The 20,614-nt window shown below is 42.3% G+C and overlaps 1 protein-coding gene across 1 annotated transcript in view; it reads right to left on the reverse strand.

The window, feature by feature from the left end:
* Nucleotides 1-20,614, reverse strand: part of HMCN1 (hemicentin 1) — a 362,739-nt gene that overhangs the window by 174,126 nt on the left and 167,999 nt on the right. Inside the window, 6 exon segments of the mRNA XM_083156769.1 lie at nt 1,857-2,030; nt 2,218-2,409; nt 10,937-11,020; nt 11,212-11,325; nt 13,414-13,581; nt 15,221-15,502. Of these exon segments, the coding sequence (XP_083012895.1) occupies nt 1,857-2,030; nt 2,218-2,409; nt 10,937-11,020; nt 11,212-11,325; nt 13,414-13,581; nt 15,221-15,502 (1,014 nt within the window).

A 20,614-nucleotide genomic window follows, 5' to 3' on the forward strand; every position in this document is an offset into this window, starting at 1 on the left:
AATTCTAAACACATAGGTGCTGAGTTGGAATTAAAATAGGAATAATTAAAAAATGTTATTTTTTTACACATATGCAGAGCCATACATGCATCTGCATGATACAGTATACTGTATGCCTAGTTTACACAAGTCAATATCATTATGCTCCTGTTTCCATTTCCCTCAGGCATATATAGCGTATTTGTGTATATATCAGTGGTTCCCAAACTGTGCGCCTAGGCTCCCTGGGGTGCCTAGGAGCACTTGCAAGGGTGCCTCAGGTTGGTGGTTCAAGTTATTTATGGCCAATGAAATAGGCAAAATCAGTGCTTGTGGCTTCCAATTTAGAATATGTGGGTAAATAGAAGTGAATCATGTTTCTCACCACATAAGTGGATCTGAGGAAAACATTTAAATCACAACTTATTTAATATCTTTCCTGAAACTAGTAACCAACTTTTGGCCTAGGGGTGCCGTGAAAAATATTCTGATACTTTAGTGTACCATGATTCAAAAAGTTTGGGAACCACTGGTATATATCCTGATCGCAATAACAGCATTGATGTGGAAACAGACTTTGTGAATTTTGTCTGTGTGAGAACATACTGTACACTCCCAATTGTAAGGTGTGATGCCTGTGGCTCTGTAGTTGTGCATATTTGTGCATTTGCTTTCTGAGCATTCACGGTGAAGTCTGCCCTATAATGTACTGACTATAACAGAGTCTATACTATAAGTCTTAATAATATGTTTTTCCATTTATACCACTAAACAATTACCAAATTCACTGTTTTGCTGTTGTAAATCTATTATCACTGTTTTCTTTTTACTTTTGTGAAAGCCCCTCTCAATACCTCCACAAACAGCTCGGCATTGCTGGTTGTCAAGGAGAAGCAGGGCCATCTTAATGGCATTGTAGGCTCTAGGCAAAGCAATGCACTGGGGTCGTACTTAAGTTTAAAAAAATCATAGCTTCCTGTGGTGTCTCTCCACCTGCTATCAGCCATCCAGCCATTAGCAGCTTACATCCATTAACTGAAGGAAATATCTGTACTTATCTTTTCATGGAAATCCTTTTCGACTTCTGGTACTTTTTACTTCATTACTTCATTATTCGTCTTTCAACAGGGTGGATACATGAAAAGATAAGATTTTGGGGAAAAAAAGAGGGATGTGATGGTCTACTCTTTTGCAGTAGTAGTAGACCATCACATCCCTCTTTTTTCCCCCAAAAATCTTATCTTTTCATGTATCCACCCTGTTGAAAGACGAATAATGAAGTAAAAAGTACCAGAAGTCGAAAAGGATTTCCATGAAAAGATAAGTACAGATATTTCCTTCATTCAGCGCCACTTTTTCCAGAACCCTACCCCCCCACTTTTTCGCTTGCACATTAATGGATCAATAGGGATTGATCCACGGGTTTCGGAAATAAAGGCAGCAGAATCACCGGAGCGCCACATTTTGATTCCACTTTTCTAGAAAAATTACATCCATTAACTGTTTGGCTGCAGAGAATGTTTCCCGGCAGCTCTGATTTTGGGTAATTCTCAATAAAAGCAGCTGGGCAGCAATCTCTTCTAGCCTCACAAGAAACTCTGGAGGCACCAGCAAAGCCCTGCTCAAAGGACCCTATAGGTAAGGGGCCCTAGCGCAGCTGCCCTATAAGCCAATGGCACAGAGAAGAAGAGACCTACAGTATTTAATGGAGGAACATGTTTGCCTTTCTGATGAGGCTGTCATAAGATGAAAGAGGTTTCAGCTAGAACTCATAGCAGGGCCCTGAACCAACCACATCATTTCCAGGACACTTTGCTTAATGAAAAAACAAATTGTGACATTGTATTATTGGCAGCCCAACAGCATTAAAAATGCACCTGGTAGAATTCTGACATTATCCTTTGATTGGATCTTGTTTCCATCTTTTTGCCAGGAGATGGTTGCCGGGGGATGGGAGTGAACGTCGCAGGTCAGTGCCACTGAGCTGTGCAGAATCACAGCTACCTCCTCAGGAGATTCCTTTGTTTTGGCACCAGAGATTGTTGGAGATACTGCAAAAAGAAAGTTTGGAACCAATTAGCAACACTAGCTACCAGCCCATAACAAATATGACAATATTGTCAATGATATTGATATTTTGGTTCAATGAGCAGATTTATTATTTGGTTGATATGATTATATCTTATTACAAAAAAATTCTGTTTTATCAAATTAACATATGACAAATGCCATGCTTACCCATAACACCAAGACTAAAGCTTCTGCTTTTATCCCCTGCTAAATTGGAAGCAACACACATATAGCGTCCTGTGTCTGATACAACAGCACTGGGAATATGTAAATTCTGTCCCCCATTTTCAAGTTGATGATGACTATCTTCCTGCAAAGGCTGTCCGTCTTTCAGCCATATTATCTGTGGTGCAGGATTACCTAAACAAAGATGCAATGTTACTTCTGTAGTCTTGCACAGATACCTGACTTTTTCCATGCAAATATATTTAGATTTCCAATGCAAACAGATACACTTTATGAAGTTCATTAAGGAGATATACAGATAGAGCCATCCTCATCTAGCCCTTCAATAGGATTAAGTGAGCCAGAGCTGTCAGACTTAATCCTCTGCTAATCCCCTACTGTATTGCACTACGTATTGTATTGCAGCTGAGAACAATAGATGATAATAAGCCTTAGTGAGCCATGGCTCTGCTGAGAAGGCTAGTTGAAGAAGGCTCCATCTGTAAGCAATATATACAGTAAACTCACATACTCTGAATGATAGACAACACAAAGGGGCAGATGTATTAAGCCTTAACAAGAGATAAATGTAAGTGTGATAAAGAGAGATAAACATCCAGCCAATCAGCTCTTTACTGACTTTTTCGAACACAGCCTGGAGCATGGAAAAAATTGTGTTTTTAGACCTTAACATATATATTAAGAATAATGTTATTTGCACGTCTAATCATATTAAGGCTACTGATTCCAACAGTTACATAGAAAGAAATAGTCAGCACCACAGGAACTGGCTAGAGGGTATCCCCTACGGCCAGTTTCTGAGGGTCAAAAGTAACTGTACCGAAAGTGATATGTATGAGAATCAAGTATCCGCAATGTCAAACCGTTTCCTTGCAAAAGGCTACGATAAAAAAGAACTTATGGCTGCAAAGCAAAAAGCCGATACTGTGAACAGAGAAGACCTCCTTGGGGAAAAAGTCGTAAAACCAAAGAAGACTACGGAGTGGTCTTTTATCTCAGATTTTAACCCTGATTTTAAGAAAGTGGAGGCTGTTTTTAAAAAGAATTGGTATCTGTTAAAAAGTGATCCAGTTATAGGTGCATCCTTACCATGCTATCCTGGCTTTATATACAGAAAGGCACCATCACTAAAGGACAAACTCGTGAAGAGCTGTCTTGACGTGATGCCACGAACAAGTGATCGCACGAAAGGGTTCCACCGCTGTGGAATGTGCCTGATGCGTAGAACTACTAAGGGGATAAGTAAAACCAGAGAATTCATTTTTAATGGCACCAGTTTTAAAGTAAATGATTTTATTACATGTAATTCAAAAAATGTAATTTATTTTTTGCAATGTGACTGTGGCCTATTTTACATGGGGAAGACAACTAGAATTTTGAAAACGCGTTTAGCTGAACACGTGTATAATATAAGAAAAGGTTTAGAAACCCACACGGTTCCAGCGCACTTCAAGAAAGTCCACAATTCAAAAGAATGTTGCATTAAATCATTTGGTGGCCTTGAAGTAATCGTACCCACTTGGCGGAATAAAAATATTGAAACCCGTCTAGCCCAGTCCGAAATTAAATGGATTTTTAAACTTAATACTCTGGTGCCAAATGGTCTGAATAGTGATTTTTAGATCAAATGGTTTTTATAAGTATCCTTTTTAGTATTTTAAATGTATTTTCTGCTTTTTAGATATTTTTTTAAAATATTTTTAACACTTTTTGAATTTAAAAAAAAAAAATGCCATATTATAAATGTATTGCCGTGTATGAGTATGATTGACAACCTGTCTTTTATCCTCCTTCCCTTTCTTTTTTTTATATATGGATAAATTACTATGACACGGGACTATAATATTCTGCAAAGAACCTATGTCTGAAGAAGGAAAAGGACAATGATCAATGCAAAGAATGACGTCTTGGATTTCCTTTAAATATGAACTTTTTTGCTACAAATGTAAATGTTTTGTAGATAATGGGCGCTGTGCAATACGTAGATGCATGAACCGGAAGTGTCGTTCCGGCTATTGGAGCGCAAACAAACGTCAGGTGGAATGCAGGAAATGCGTGTCCAAACCTGTGTTTGCGCATAACGGACCGGAAGTGACGTTCCGGCCATCTTGGCATACAAACAGATTCAGATTCAGATTCAGATTCATTTATTGTCATTGTCCCATGACAGGACAACAAAATTCAGTTTTAACATCCAAACCGTAATCCAGCAACATTACATACAATTATACAAACTACAATACATTACACAATACAATACATACTAATATAATACATAAAAGAAGGTATATTCTACCTAAAAACTATTAATAACACTAGCCAGTATTCAATGCTAAAACAGCTGAGGGATAGAAACTATTCCTCAATCTGCTAGTCCTATTTCTAAGACATCTAAAACGCTTGCCCGATGGCAACAGTGTAAATAGGCCATGTGCTGGGTGCGTCGGATCCCTTACAATGTTGTTCGCACGGCGCAAACATCGCTTCCGCTGAATGACTTCCAATGATGGTAATGTAGTCCCCACAATCCATTCGGACATTCTAACCACCCGCTGCAGCTTCTTACGCTCCTGCATTGTACAATTACCATACCAAGCTGTAACACAGGTGGTAATGATACTTTCTATCGCACAGCGGTAAAAATTCATCAGTATTCCTGCTGACAATTTATGTCTTTTTAACATCCTCAAAAAGAAAAGCCGTTGATGGGCCTTCTTCACTAGACCCCCGGTGTTAACTGACCATGAAAGGTCCTCCGAGATGTAGGTACCTAAAAACTTAAAACTTTGGACCCTTTCTACCTCCATCCCATTTATCTGAATAGGAATAACCTGATCAACTTTCTGCCTCCTAAAATCCACAATAATCTCTTTTGTTTTACTAGTATTAAGCAGCAGATTGTTGACATGACACCAAGCAGCAAGAGATTGTATCTCATCCCTATAAGCTGTTTCATCATTATTACTAATGAGACCGATTAGTGTTGTGTCATCCGCAAACTTAATAATAGTATTAGATGAATGAACTGGTCTACAATCCCAAGTGAAAACTGAATACAGAAAAGGACTCAACACACAGCCCTGAGGCACCCCTGTGTTTAATATAATGGGTGCAGAACTATTAGATCCCGATCTAACAACCTGCGGTCTGTTAGTCAAGAAATCTGCAATCCAGTTACACATAAAACTGTTAATACCCAACCCAGATAGTTTGTTAACCAACCTGGCAGGGATCACCGTATTGAATGCTGAACTAAAGTCCACAAACAATAGTCTAGCATAAGTATTGTTTTTGTCTAAATGAGACAGTACAAAATGGAGCAACATGGAGATAGCATCCTCCGTGCTCCTATTTTTACGGTATGCAAACTGGTATGGATCCAATAAAGGGGGGAGACTGTCCTTCAAATACTCCAAAACCAGCCGCTCAAAAATTTTCATAATAATTGGCGTCAGCGCCACCGGACAGTAGTCATTCAACCCCTTCGGGCTAGCTATCTTAGGCAACGGGATAATGGCAGTATTCTTAAAGCATGAGGGAACAACTGACTCAGACAAGGATAAATTAAAAAGATCTGCAAAAACCCCTGCCAACTGCTCTGCACACACTCTGAGAGCCCGCCCAGGGATGCCATCAGGTCCAGCCGACTTGCCCACGTCAATCCGACCTAGTGCTGCACCAACCTCCTCTGATGACAAAACAAGAGGCTGGCCATTTACAGGCAATTTAACCACCTTCTCGTGATTCCCTCTATCGAAACGTGCATAAAAATAATTTAGCTCGTCCAGAAAGGAGACATCCGAAGTCACCGAGTCAGAAGCCCCTGGCTTATAATCACTCACGACATGGATACCTTGCCACATGCATCGGGAGTCAGATTTTAAAAAATGCTCCTCTATTTTCAGCTTATAACAATGCTTTGCATTTACAATCCCCCTCCTCAAATTTGCCCTTGCTATTTTATAGGCTTGTGCATCCCCCTTCCCAAAGGCGATGTTACGAGCCCTTAACAAAAGCCGAACCTCCCCGTTCATCCATGGCTTCTGATTGGGGTACACAGTAATTTGTTTCTGGGTCGTAACCTTATCAATATTTATATTGATATAATCCAGCACTGTAGAAGCATAGTTGTTAATGTCCACATGTGAACCGTCATCAACCCGTGGCCCAAACTAATATTGGGTGGAACGCAAAAGACGTGCGTTCCATTCCCGATCATAACACTGGCTACTTCCACTTCCTGCATGGGTGTCCTGGAGCACAAGGCTCTTTTGGCGCCCTTATGTGCTATTTAAACCATGCCAGCCACGGGAAACACTATGCTTCCGATGAAGGACCCAAAGGTCCGAAATGCAAGCAGGTGTTCCCGTGGCTGGTAGAATCACCCTTTTATGCTGACTGGAGGTTTTGGAATCTACACCATTCACTGTTTATCCCTGAGAATGGTTTCCGGAGCCTGATGATCGGTGGAGAATAGGTCTGGGTGTAACCTCCCCTACATTGTCACCGGCTGGTGACTATATGCTTGTTTTTACTTGGAAATTGTGAGTGCATAATAAATTGTTATCCCCCTTTGAAAAAAGGTGTTGCACTATTTTCTTTTCTGTTTTTAGACTACACAGAATTTAAAAGTCTTTATTGCTAATTGGAGATTATGGATCCTTCCTGTTGAGTTGCTCGGCTGGTCCAATTAAAGAACCACCTCTACAATAATTGAGGACACTATTGTGGACTTTTTAAGCCTTATATAGTGTAAGTTTACTTCTGGAAGTGCTAGAAGTGTTGACACCTATTTTCTGTTACAGCCTGTACCATGACAGTTAGCAGGTGATTGGCTGGGTGTTTATCTCTCTTTATCACCCTGGCATTTATCTCTTGTTAAGGCTTAATACATCTGCCCCAAAGTGTGGTAGAGGTGTGTGCCAGCACAGGCAGTTGCTACATCCACTCTCTGTTCAACATGAATAAAGTATGGGTTTATAATATGCCTAAGCACCTTTGACAATGTGTGCTTTATATCTAAGTTCCTTTATGTATAAGAAACTGCTTTGTGTTTGTGGTTAGAGGATCAGCACTAAATCAAATGGAGAAAATATTCAGAATTCTAGCTCTGCCATATAAAATATGTCCTATTGAAAAAAATATGGTTAAAAAGTCAACAGCAACAACAATGCTATGTACTATAAACCATTTAAGCCACAATTAGTAGGTAGAAACCAGATCCAGTTGCCTATATAAACAGAAATCTGAAGTGGGAGCATAGCATTCCTGGATGTGAACGTTTTGTTTCCTTTTCAGATGTTAGGTATGCTACTAAAACAAAACCTGCTCTGTACGTGCAATGGAGTACAGAAGTCACACCAGCAGGTGGTGAATTGGCCAAAGTTCTCTACAGAAGTCTACCAGTATGGGGTTTATTAGCTTAGTTTGGGGAGGTGATAGTACAACTAGTTTAATGCTAAAGTGGTCTGGTAGTATAGGTGTCTGAACTGGGGGTGACTCTTCCCTCAAAAACATTTGAGACGCACCAAAGTACTGGGTCATTGGAATGGTATATGCATTGTACCGAGGTCACTATAATATGCACTGCATTACATAGTAACATAATAACATAATAATTAAGGCTGAAAAAAGACGTTAGTCTGTTGAGTTCATGGACGTGCAGTGAGGTAAATGGCTCAAGAGTCCCTCGGAAGTACCAGAGCCAGATATGCACACAATATATGAGCCATGGGGTACATGCCAGCTTTATACACATGTGCAGCAGTGTACACTGCTGGAGATTCACTGAGTTTTGATAAGAGATGTGCAGAAAAGGTAGCCAGGTTAGGCACTGCCTCACCTGCCATAGACTTTTTACTCCAGAGTTTTGACTATAAAAATGATTAGAATAATAAAAATAAGATTTTTTTTTATAAATTATTTGTATGTTTGACATACTTTATCAATTAAAAACGCTGGCATATGCGCTAGTATGACAGGAAAGGCTGTGCCTCACCTGCCTCACCCCACCGCACGCCACTTGTTGAGTTCAACCTATCTACTGTAACTTGTAACTACTGACTTGAGTAAGTCATATCTATAGGATTCCCTTAGTGGACAAAAATATTTCCAGTTTTTTAAATTCATTAACAGTAGTTGCTGTAACCACCCCCATCGGCAAGGAGTTACAGAATTTTACTGCTCTAATGGTGAAGAATCCTCTTCTTAATTCAGTTTGGAATGTCTTTTCCTCAAGCCTCAGTACATGCCCGCGTGTACTGAGTATAGGCCTGTTAGTGAGCAAATCACCTCCCAGTTCCATTTGATTCCAAATCCTGTATTTGAACATACTAATCACATAACCTCTCAACCTCCGTTTTTCCAGTGAAAATATTTTCAGCCTGGTTAACCTATATTTGTATTCTAGTGATTCGGGACCTTTTACTAGCTTAGTTGCCCTTCTCTGAACCTGTTCCAATTCGTTTATGTCTTTTTTAAGGTGCGGTGCCCAGAACTGAACACAATAATCCAAGTTTGGTCTCACCAATGCCTTGTAAGTGGAGTATCTAGTGTAAGGCAGCCCCTGATGCTGCATGGGGGGAGCGAGCGGCAGCGGGGGCTGCGTGGGTGCTGGCACCCACCCGGAACACTGATATTTATTAACTAACAGTGTGCCATCTGCCGCCAGGGCCATAACAAGGTGGGAGCTAGGGGGTCACCCTAAGGGAGGGCATACTTAACCAGCCTCCACCAGCTCACTGTGGCCGCACCGCAGGGTTCAAGCTGAAGATGCTGGAGCCAAGGACGACCCTGGCTGTTATAAGGACCCAGGAGGTGAAGGAGAGGACCCCCAATGGCTGCAAAATGCCCCAGAGGGAGCCTGTCTGGAGAAAGACCCCGAAGACCGGAGCCCAGGGAGGAACAACCTGCGCATGACAAGGAGAAGAGACCAGAGGAGAATTCTTCCTCCTTCCGTTTCTTCATGCCAGAAGGGTGTGCAGGCACCGCGATGGATGACCACAAAATTCTGCAAAGGAAGCCCATGGTGTCTCCAGCAGAAAGAGGACAGCGCCGTGTGGAGAAAGTACCCGGAAGACCCGGGCTTCCCTCTTTATCCTACCTTTCCCCTGTTTAATAAAATAACTGGGCATACTGTACATACAGCTTTTGGCTCTCCTCATGTTTCACTGCAGGTTCCATTTTAATGTTTCTTTGAGGGGTCCCGGTTCCGGATGTGTTCCAACTTTAAATTAGTCTGATAGGATCTATTTTTGACAAACCCATGCTGAGCCTTACTTATCACTTTCTCATGTTCTAAAAAATTTTGGATACTATCTCTTATTATTCCTTCTAATATTTTTCCCACAATGGATGAGGCTGACCGGTCTATAATTTTCAGGATTAGTTTTGCTACCTTTCTTCCATATTGGTACTACGTTAGCTATGCACCAGTCCCTTGGTACCAACCCAGAGTTTATTAATTCCTCGAATATCAGATATAATGGTAGTGCTATGACAGAACTCAATTATTTTAGTATCCTAGGGTGTATTTAGTCCATGCCAAGAGATTTGTTCTGTAATCTAGTTTTGACTATTTCTCACTTAAACATACATTGTACCGAGGTCACTAGAATTTTTTCTGCACTGGCCTACAGTCATTACCTTACCCCTTGCAAGACAGTCACATCCACAATAAAGACTTGCCAACATCAACAGTAAGTTACAATTGGTCCAGGGCCATAAATAGTGTGGTGTGGAGTGTGCAACCGAACATAGTGCTGCAGGGTAGGGAGTGCTATTGGCAGCACTTTTTCCTGTTTTAATTACTTTCACTTGTAGCTTCCTTCCTCTTTAAGGCCCCCGCTTCCTAACCACCCCTGTCTGTCTCCTTGGCCTACCCATTCCTCCGCTAATGTCTATACTACATTCATGAACTTAACTTGTAACCGCTTTGTTATTCAGGGGCACATTTATTAAGCTCAGTGAAGTGATAAACTGTCTGGTTTTTATCACCAGCCAATCAGCTACTACTTGTCATTTTTCAAACCAAGCCTGTAACTTCACAGTTAGGAGCTGATTGGCCGGTGATAAAAGCCAGACATTTTATCACTTCACCGAGCTTAATAAATCTGCCCCTCAGTCACCTATTCATCCTGTTGAACTGGCAATGCTCGGAGTGCGAGATACTCCATTACTGTTTGGAGCTACTGCCTATAGAAACATCTTTAGACCGGCAAGCTGATTGTTTAGTTCTTCGATGTATGTGAGCTTATATACACCAGTAAATTGTTTTTACTATTGATCTAATGGTGCGCTTCTCTTTCTACCTTTTTTTTTACAAGCTACCAGTACATACATTATAAGGACTGTGGTTGGTCTTTTTAGATGAAGCCGCACAATATTAAGGAAGGAGGATGGACATTTGGTGACATATATAGACTTTGCGCTATTGTGTGCCATTGCTCTCTACCACAAGGGCATGAAACATATGTTCTCATTGTAAATATAAATAGTGGGTGGGGGTTACTGCAGTGGTCTGGTCGGTACTACGGCAATACATACATTTAGGATTCATGTTAATTCAAACCTGAGGGTAAAAGTTTTCTGTTTTTGTAGAATGGAAACTTGCATGGCTGTGTTATGAGCAATGGGAACACATAGAGATTCAAAACACTTTATACTTTTCATTTTTAATTGCCAAATGTGGTGATTTTATTACCTGTTGCTTCACAGGAAAGTTTCACTTGGCTTTTTTCTTTTACCTTTACATCTTCCAAAACATTCCCAACAAATCTAGGTGGCACTGAAAATAAATGTTAAATGTTATACAAACTATAAGTAACTTTGTCAGTCCGGAAAGCAATACTAAATACATAAACAATTATGAGGCATATAACAATACCAATTTTATAAAATATATATAAATTAATTAATTGAATATTGAGTTTGAAAATGTAATTGAGAAGTGAGGTGCCGCATAAACCAAGTACGTACCTAATACACTTAGATGGAAATGTTTAAATTCTTCTCCTGCAGCATTTGAAGCCACACAGTGGTATCTTCCAGCATCTGAGACTGCAGTGTGTAAAAAGCGGAGGATCATACCACCTGACACAGACGATAAGACAAATTAATAAGTGAATGCAATAATATTGCTTAAATGAAAAATAAGTTTTTCTACTTTTTAAGTTTGCCCATACTGTATTTAATTTAACCCTTTTTTTTTAAAGACATAGGGGGGTATTCAATCTTCGGGTCACGGCAGACGAGCTTGCTCGCCCGCCGTGACCCAGTCCCGTTCTCGGTCAGCTCGACCGAGAACATGCAGGTGGGATTCAATGTCCCGCCTGCAGCGGGACGAGAAGGGGGCGTGGTCGCGAGTTGCGGCCGGGAAGTGACGAGATGCAGCCGGCAGCTCGTCACTTCCCGGCTGTTCTCGGCAGAACGAGCCCGACAGCTAGAGATGTCGGGCTCGTTCTGCCAGGAAACCCTGTTCAATGCTGTCGGGGAAGACAGCATTGAATAGGGCCCGTCGAGCATCTCCCCCATGGGAGATGCTCGACGGCGATTGCATACCCCCCTTAGGGGGAGATTCTTTAAGAATCTCCATCCCCCTTCGCCGCCCATCGCATTTATAATTATCGCATATGTTCTAACATATGCAATAATTATAGCAAAGGACAGCTCTTGCGTTAAGAGCTGTCCTTTGCGGTGAGAGTCGCCGGGTCCCAGCAGGTCCCGGCGGCTCCCCCATCCCCCACACACCCGGCGCTGCTGCTGCTGTGCCAGGCTCTCCTCCTCCCTGCACCCAGAAGAGGATCAGTGCAGGGAGGAGGTCACAGGTGAGGGGGGAGGGGGTGATGCGGGGCGTCGCGGGGGTCCGTGCGGGGAGGCGGAGGTCGTTGCGGGGCGGCGGTGGGATGCGGTAGAAGTCCATTGGCTTCTATGGGGCATCGCCAGATTTTTCTGGCGATGCCCCCCGCCGCGGTAACCCGGCGGGGGATGCTTACAGCATCCCATAATGCGGTAAAAACCCAGATAACAGGGTTTTTACCGCATTTCTTGTTTAGAGAATCTCCACCATTGGGGGAAAATGTAATAGGATGAGAGATTTAGAAAGTTCACCCAATTCCTCAGCTCCTAAATCGTTTTGGACTGCCTGGACAAATTACTCCTGTTTCAACTTATTGCACCACCAGAGACTGACGTCAGCTTCCCAGTGCGGGTAAGAGGAGAGGAGGCGGCTTAAGTGGCATAGTTTCTCTCCCGCATCGGCTCTCATTACAACAGATCAACGCCGGTTGTAGCAACACAAACGCCAATCAACATCACAGTGCTCCCCTCTTGCCCATGTTATTACAACTATTCACATTGGTGAGATGCCCTGCCTTTATCTGATGGAGCCATATGGTTATAATACACTAATAGCATCATCAATCAAATACAGAAGTCCAATATTTATTTGTTGCAACTTAAAATCAAGGATTTGTTCTGCATTCAAGTTCTTAATTTGGGGCCCTTTTAATTCTACAGTGGTGATTACAAAAGCTACTTGGAGCTCCCCACTCATAATTACACCTAGATGTCTACCTGAAATAAGTGGGTAAGAGCACCAAACAATTAGCATTTAAGGAGCAATCCTTTTAACTGGGGAATTGGTCTAATGCTGGGGTAGCCAACCCTAGTCCTTGAGAGCTACCAACAGTGCATGTTTTGCAGCTCTCCTCACAGAATCACAAGTGAGCTAATTAGCTCCATCTGTGTATCTTTTAAAATGTGTCAGTGATTAATGAGTGCAGCTGTGCAGCAGCTAGGTTGTCTGGAAAATGTGAACTGTTGGTAGCTCTCGAGGGCTAGGGTTGGCTACCACTGGTCTAATGTGTGTGGTCTACTGTTGGACTTTTTATTATTATTTGATTTCATTAGTGAATTGATTTTGATGTCATAATCGTTGTGTCCTACTTGTGATTCTTAAATGAATATCTTTAAATTGATCTTTTTATTCATTAATAAATAATTCATAGAGCAATACAGTGCGCTCTCATATTTTTTTAGTTTTTCTGTTGGAGTTGGGCCATTCTTCTGGGAGCAGCACAATTATTGAAGCTGAGCTTTTTTGTTTAATTAGTTAATTAATAAATTAATTGCACCAAATATACTCTTTTTTTATACAAAATAATACATTATTTGCAGTACCTGACATTACTTGGGGTGCTTGATTCAGGCTGATGAGGTGACCATCCTTGTACCATGTTACTCTGGGTGGAGGGATCCCCGATACTTCGCATGATAGCGTCACTGGATTTTTCTCCACAACAGTGATATTTTCAAGCTCCTGAAATCTTCCAGAGAATCTTGGGGCGACTTAAAAACATATATACAACTTACACACTCTTTTTTTGTCTTACATTTAGTTCTTTCAAATACTTTACTGTAATCAGATTTTCATCAATTATTCAATATTAGATAATACATTTCTTCTTCATTCCTCACTTTTTAGAGAAATAGATACTATTGATGTTCATGATCAGGTGCAATGTTATCAATTATATAATAATGGTGCCTGTGCACTTCTCATGCCAGATTCTAACTACTGATACCAAATCCCCCACAAATAATATCCACCGCCGGCATATAACACACAGCCTTATACCCATCATAAGTACAGCATCACTGCCAAATGTATTTTCCGTGCTTGGATTATTATATACAGTAGTCTTAGTGTATTTTTCAATATCTGACTGGTTATTTCAACATAGTTATTACTTCATTATCTATGTAATAAATTGCTCCACTCTTATGCATTACTAGTTCATCTCCAATAATACATTGGTGTAATAATGGATCACTCGCAGACCCCTTTTAACAATAGTTTAGTCACTGTGTGTTCATTATGTCCCACTATTGCAATTCTGTCTGCTCCTTTCCATTGCACTCAAGCTGTTAGCACACATTCGGAGGGTTATTCCAATTCAGTCAGTCCCCTGCGCCCACATCGATTGCACACAGAAGTCCGTGCGGGGGGGGGGGGGGGGTGTTGCGTGGAGGGGCGGGCCAGGAAATGTACCTATGGGAACGCCCAGCAGTGACGCAGGTCCGGGGGCAGGCAGCCGACATCAGTGGATGCCAGCTGCCCGGCCTGCTTGCCGCACAGGGCGCTCACAGGTCTGAGACACCATAGAGGTGTCTCAGATCTGGAAGCACTGAAGAAATCATTCGATGGTTGCCGACCATCGAATGATTTCTCCCCCCACACCCAAGGCTGCGAATGGATGATTTGTAAGTCAACCAGAATAAGGACCTCTATACTGATTCTCACACAATTCTTAAACTCTTCTAGCACTATAAGGCTTGGATATAGGCAACATTTGGCATGCCAGTTGCTGTGGATCTAGACATCCCAGCATGTCCTGTCACAGTATTAGCTGGAACTAGCTGCAAAGGCATTCTGGGATATGTAGTTACACATATTGTATATTATAATGTCAACGTTCAAGTACCTTACTACTATCTGACAAACTGATTAATTACAACTACAGCCCAATGCGCTAAATGAATTAAAGTAACAATGGTTAATACAGTGCATAGAGAAGAGCACGAGGTAAAGAAATAGAAAGTAAAGCAAATTACATATATATATATATAAATATATTATTATTAGTCATAGTAGTAGTAGTAGACTTATTATTAGTACTTTGAAATGCACTTGATATTGTGAACTTAACACTTCTTTTTAAAACTATCTATAAATTAAATGATATTTCATAATGATCCCTTATGTTACATTCTGGATAAAAGTGATAAATAAAAACATCCGTAGTTACATCTATGACATTTATTTGCACTGTTTATAATATTGACAAGTAACAATTTGAGTCCTACTGGCATCAACAGCACAGAAATAGCATTCACTAAAAAACATCAATACTTTCCACCATACGCTTTCGTTACACAATGATTATTAATATTAAAAGTCAGCGATCAATAATGTACTACTACTTACTAAATACCCTTAGGTCGTATTTCTTATCAGACTGTCCAGCCACATTCACTGCTACACACACATAATGGCCAGAGCTTGACACCTGAACCTTCTCTAAATGAAGTTTTCTCCCGTTGTTGAGGATTTGGAATCCATCTCCATTAATTACCGGAACACCATCTCTCAGCCAGGTCAACATGGGCTGAGGATCTCCACTAGACTCACACGCAAGAGTCACGTGATTTCCTTGGATCACTGCAATCTCTGTGGGAAGTTTTCCGTTATCATGTATAGTGGGACGGACTGGAGGAAATAAAATGAAATTGGAGGAAATTTGCGATGCATAATGTATCATGATAACAAGATATGTTCCACCTATGATTTCAAAATGAAGCAATACAATTTTTAAAAGCACTTTATACATGAATAGGTCTAAGTACATAGCAGGGGATGGCCAGCAACTTTCAGTCTGGGGGGCAAACACAAGCCAAGGGGCCCTGGAGTGATAGAGCCTACAGTGGAAAAAGAGAGACAGTGGAAGAAACTGCAGGGGAAAATGAGATATTGAGAGACTGGGGGGGGGGGGGAGGAAGGGAGATAATGAGAGAGACCGCAGGGGAAAGAGATATAGGCAGGGACATAGGGAGGGTGGCTCTGGTGGACCCAAAGCTCCAGGATCCGAAGAGGAGAGAGGGTGTGCCACCTGCGGCGTATGGGCTCAGAATCTCTGCCCACATGCAGAGACCCTGAACCCCAACAAAGATGTCTTGTTGGAGACAGAATACAGTCACATATTGCAATGTAATGTTGGGCTTTAATGACACCCAGATCGCATTGCATATGTAGTTCTTGATAAATGGGTGCCAATAATGAGAGAAACTGATAGGATGTGGATATAGTGAGAAAGACTGCAAGGGACATGGAGAATGACTGCAGGAAATGAAGAAAGTGAGAGAGACCGCATGGGAAAGGGATATAATGAGAGATACCGCAGGGGAAAGGGATATAATGAGAGAGTCCGCAGGGGAAAGAGATATAATGAGAGAGTACGCAGGGGAAAGGGATATAATGAGAGAGTACGCAGGGGAAAGGGATATAATGAGAGAGTCCACAGGGGAAAGGGATATAATGAGAGATATCGCAGGGGAAAGGGATATAATGAGAGAAAGCAGGGGGAAAGGGATATAATGAGAGATATCGCAGGGGAAAGGGATATAATGAGAGAGTCCACAGGGGAAAGGGATATAATGAGAGATACAGCAGGGGGAAAGGGATATAATGAGAGAGACCACAGGGGAAAGGGATATAATGAGAGAGACCACAGGGGAAAGGGATATAATGAGAGAGACCGCAGGGGAAAGGGATATAATGACAGACACCGCAGGGGAAAGGGATATAATGAGAGATATCGCAGGGGAAAGGGATATAATGAGAGAGACCACAGGGGAAAGGGATATAATGAGAGAGACCACAGGGGAAAGGGATATAATGAGAGATACAGCAGGGGGAAAGGGATATAATGAGAGAGACCGCAGGGGAAAGGGATATAATGACAGATACCACAGGGGAAAGGGATATAATGAGAGAGACCGCAGGGGAAAGGGATATAATGACAGATACCGCAGGGGAAAGGGATATAATGAGAGATATCGCAGGGGAAAGGGATATAATGAGAGAGACCACAGGGGAAAGGGATATAATGAGAGAGACCACAGGGGAAAGGGATATAATGAGAGATACCGCAGGGGAAAGGGATATAATGAGAGAGTCCGCAGGGGAAAGGGATATAATGAGAGAAACCGCAGGGGAAAGGGATATAATGAGAGAGTCCGCAGGGGAAAGGGATATAATGAGAGATACAGCAGGGGGAAAGGGATATAATGAGAGAGACCGCAGGGGAAAGGGATATAATGAGAGAAAGCAGGGGAAAGGGATATAATGAGAGAGTCCGCAGGGGAAAGAGATATAATGAGAGAGTCCGCAGGGGAAAGGGATATAATGAGAGATATCGCAGGGGAAAGGGATATAATGAGAGAGTCCACAGGGGAAAGGGATATAATGACAGATACCGCAGGGGAAAGGGATATAATGAGAGATACAGCAGGGGGAAATGGATATAATGAGAGAGACCACAGGGGAAAGGGATATAATGAGAGAAACCGCAGGGGAAAGGGATATAATGAGATAAACCGCAGGGGAAAGGGATATAATGAGAGATACCACAGGGGAAAGGGATATAATGAGAGATATCGCAGGGCAAAGGGATATAATGACAGATACCGCAGGGGAAAGGGATATAATGAGAGATACAGCAGGGGGAAAGGGATATAATGAGAGAGACCGCAGGGGAAAGGGATATAATGAGAGAAACCGCAGGGGAAAGGGATATAATGAGAGAAACTGCAGGGAAAGGGATATAATGAGAGAAACCGCAGGGGAAAGGGATATAATGAGAGAAACCGCAGGGAAAGGGATATAATGAGAGATACCGCAGGGGAAAGGGATATAATGAGAGAGTCCACAGGGGAAAGGGATATAATGACAGATACCGCAGGGGAAAGGGATATAATGAGAGATACAGCAGGGGGAAAGGGATATAATGACAGATACCGCAGGGGAAAGGGATATAATGAGAGAAACTGCAGGGGAAAGGGATATAATGAGAGATACCGCAGGGGAAAGGGATATAATGAGAGAAACCGCAGGGAAAGGGATATAATGAGAGATACCGCAGGGGAAAGGGATATAATGAGAGAGACCGCAGGGGAAAGGGATATAATGAGAGAGACCGCAGGGGAAAGGGATATAATGAGAGAGACCACAGGGGAAAGGGATATAATGAGAAATATCGCAGGGGAAAGGGATATAATGAGAAATATCGCAGGGGAAAGGGATAAAATGAGAGATACCACAGGGGAAATGGATATAATGAGAGAAACCGCAGGGGAAAGGGATATAATGAGAGATACCGCAGGGGAAAGGGATATAATGAGAGAGACCGCAGGGGAAAGGGATATAATGAGAGAGACCGCAGGGGAAAGGGATATAATGAGAGAAAGCAGGGGAAAGGGATATAATGAGAAATATCGCAGGGGAAAGGGATATAATGAGAGAGTCCACAGAGGAAATGGATATAATGAGAGATACCGCAGGGGAAAGGGATATAATGAGAGAGACCGCAGGGGAAAGGGATATAATGAGAGAGACCGCAGGGGAAAGGGATATAATGAGAGATACCGCAGGGGAAAGGGATATAATGAGAGATACCGCAGGAAAAAGAGATATAATGATAGATACCGCAGGGGAAAGGGATATAATGAGAGAGACCGCAGGGGAAAGGGATATAATGAGAGATACAGCAGGGGAAAGGGATATAATGAGAGATACAGCAGGGGAAAGGAATATAATGAGAGAGACCGCAGGGGAAAGGGATATAATGAGAGAGACCGCAGGGGAAAGGGATATAATGAGAGATACAGCAGGGGAAAGGGATATAATGAGAGACTGCAGAAGGCATAGTGATAATGGAAGACTGCAGGGAACAGGGATTACTTGTGTTATGCTATGCAGCTAACTGCTGCAGATTGGACATCGCATCCCATTGACCACCTATGTTTTTAATGTGATGGTAGTGGATTTACCATTCGATGGTGGCATTCTGATGTTTACCACCATCAAATATTAAATATTTGATGATGGTACGAGGGGGGACGAGGTTGAAACCTGCAGCAAGGTTCTGTACTCCTTTTACGACCCCTTCTCATTCTGATTGCTGTGTGTACAGCAGCTGCAGTCTGACCCTGACAGCCAGGAGGCAGACAGAGGCACATTCTACGCTATCAGGTAGAAGCAGATTTAGGACTCGGGCATCCTGTTTTTGAAAAATTGGACCTGCCTATGGAGCAGTTGGCACCATGTCTCCCAGCTCAGCCTGCCACTGGTATAGATAACCAATATGCACCAGCTCTAATACTCTTTTCTTAGAATGAATATTGCATTGTATAGTCCATGTTTTAAATTGAATATATGTGTACACATTAACTGGAACCAAGTATCTAGTAGTTCATAAGCCCCACACACTAGAGTATATATCGTCTAGTGTTTACACTCAATATTGTTAAAGATGCACGCTCCCACACGTCATTAATGATGATTTAGGTCTTCTGAACATGGAGGTCAATTTAGCTATATAGCCAAACGATCTGCCTGTTCAGCGGATCCCAGTGAGATCACTGCACAAAATCTACAAAGGTAGCCCATCATATTGGTCTAATAGATGTTTATTTCAGAATGTTCTAAATTATGATTAAAGTCTGTGCGGATCCACAACCCCACTTCTCTGTAAAAGTATCTTCTGCAAACAATTGCTCCATGCAGAACACATTCTGTTATACAGAGTTAGGGCAACTGGTTGCAGATGAATGCAGACCCAAGCCACTGTGCCACCATATGTCTCAAAACTCCTTAGCTAGCCCAAGCACTAGACAGTCTAGGCTTGCTTCCATTAAAACATGATAATAACTACCGGCCATGTGGTACAAAAATACTGGGACTAACTGGATACAGGTTAATGATAAAGATTCAGGTGAGGCAACTACACTATCCTTACAGAGAATCTTAGTGATCATTTTACATTTGCTGGGAGAATTGTTAGTGGAAATATTGTTAAGGAGTAACATTTGTTATTATCCAAAAAACATTTGACTTTGAATTGGTGCAGTGCTGTAGATTCGATTCAAAGAGCAAATAAATTAATTTTGTGAACTGTAATATTGCAGTGTGATGCAAGAGTCCACCAAGTGGTCAGTATTGGTATTGCAACACAGACAATTGAATTTTATGAGTGCAGCTACTGTAACATCATGTTAATACAAGGACAGGGCCAGATTTATCACTAGGCCTGTGAGGCATGGGACTAGGGGCGGCACTCATCATGGGCAGCAGCCACCTGCTGCTGCCTGGCCACTCAGTGACAATTCCCGTGTGAGCAAGCTCCCGGAACATTAACTTCCAGTCTGGCGTTCCGTATCCGATGGTCTAGTGCGGCTCTCATCCTGCCTTCTCCTGCTATCTGCCATATATGAATAGGGAGAAGGGGCGTCGGAATGGGGGGGAGTAAGGGGGCAGCATGCCCCCCCCCCCCCCAAATTTGAAAAAGGCGCCGTCAGAGATGTGCTGTCAGGGTCGGCTCAGCTGCAGTGCTATCAGACCTGAGGGCAGCAGCTGCAGCGCAGACACAGAGAGCACTGCTGCAGCTCTTTGATCGCTGTCACCAAGCTCCGCCTCCAGCAACCATCAGCACGAGCTCTGGAAGGAGAAGGCGGACGCTCATAAGAGCTGCAGAGTAGGGATGGCCATCGTTGCCATTACCATCGATGGTTGCCATCGATGGCAATTCTGCAACAGGCCATCGAT

The sequence above is a fragment of the Crinia signifera genome, chromosome 8, assembly GCF_055691185.1.
Source record: "Crinia signifera chromosome 8, ASM5569118v1, whole genome shotgun sequence".
Taxonomy (NCBI): domain Eukaryota; kingdom Metazoa; phylum Chordata; class Amphibia; order Anura; family Myobatrachidae; genus Crinia; species Crinia signifera.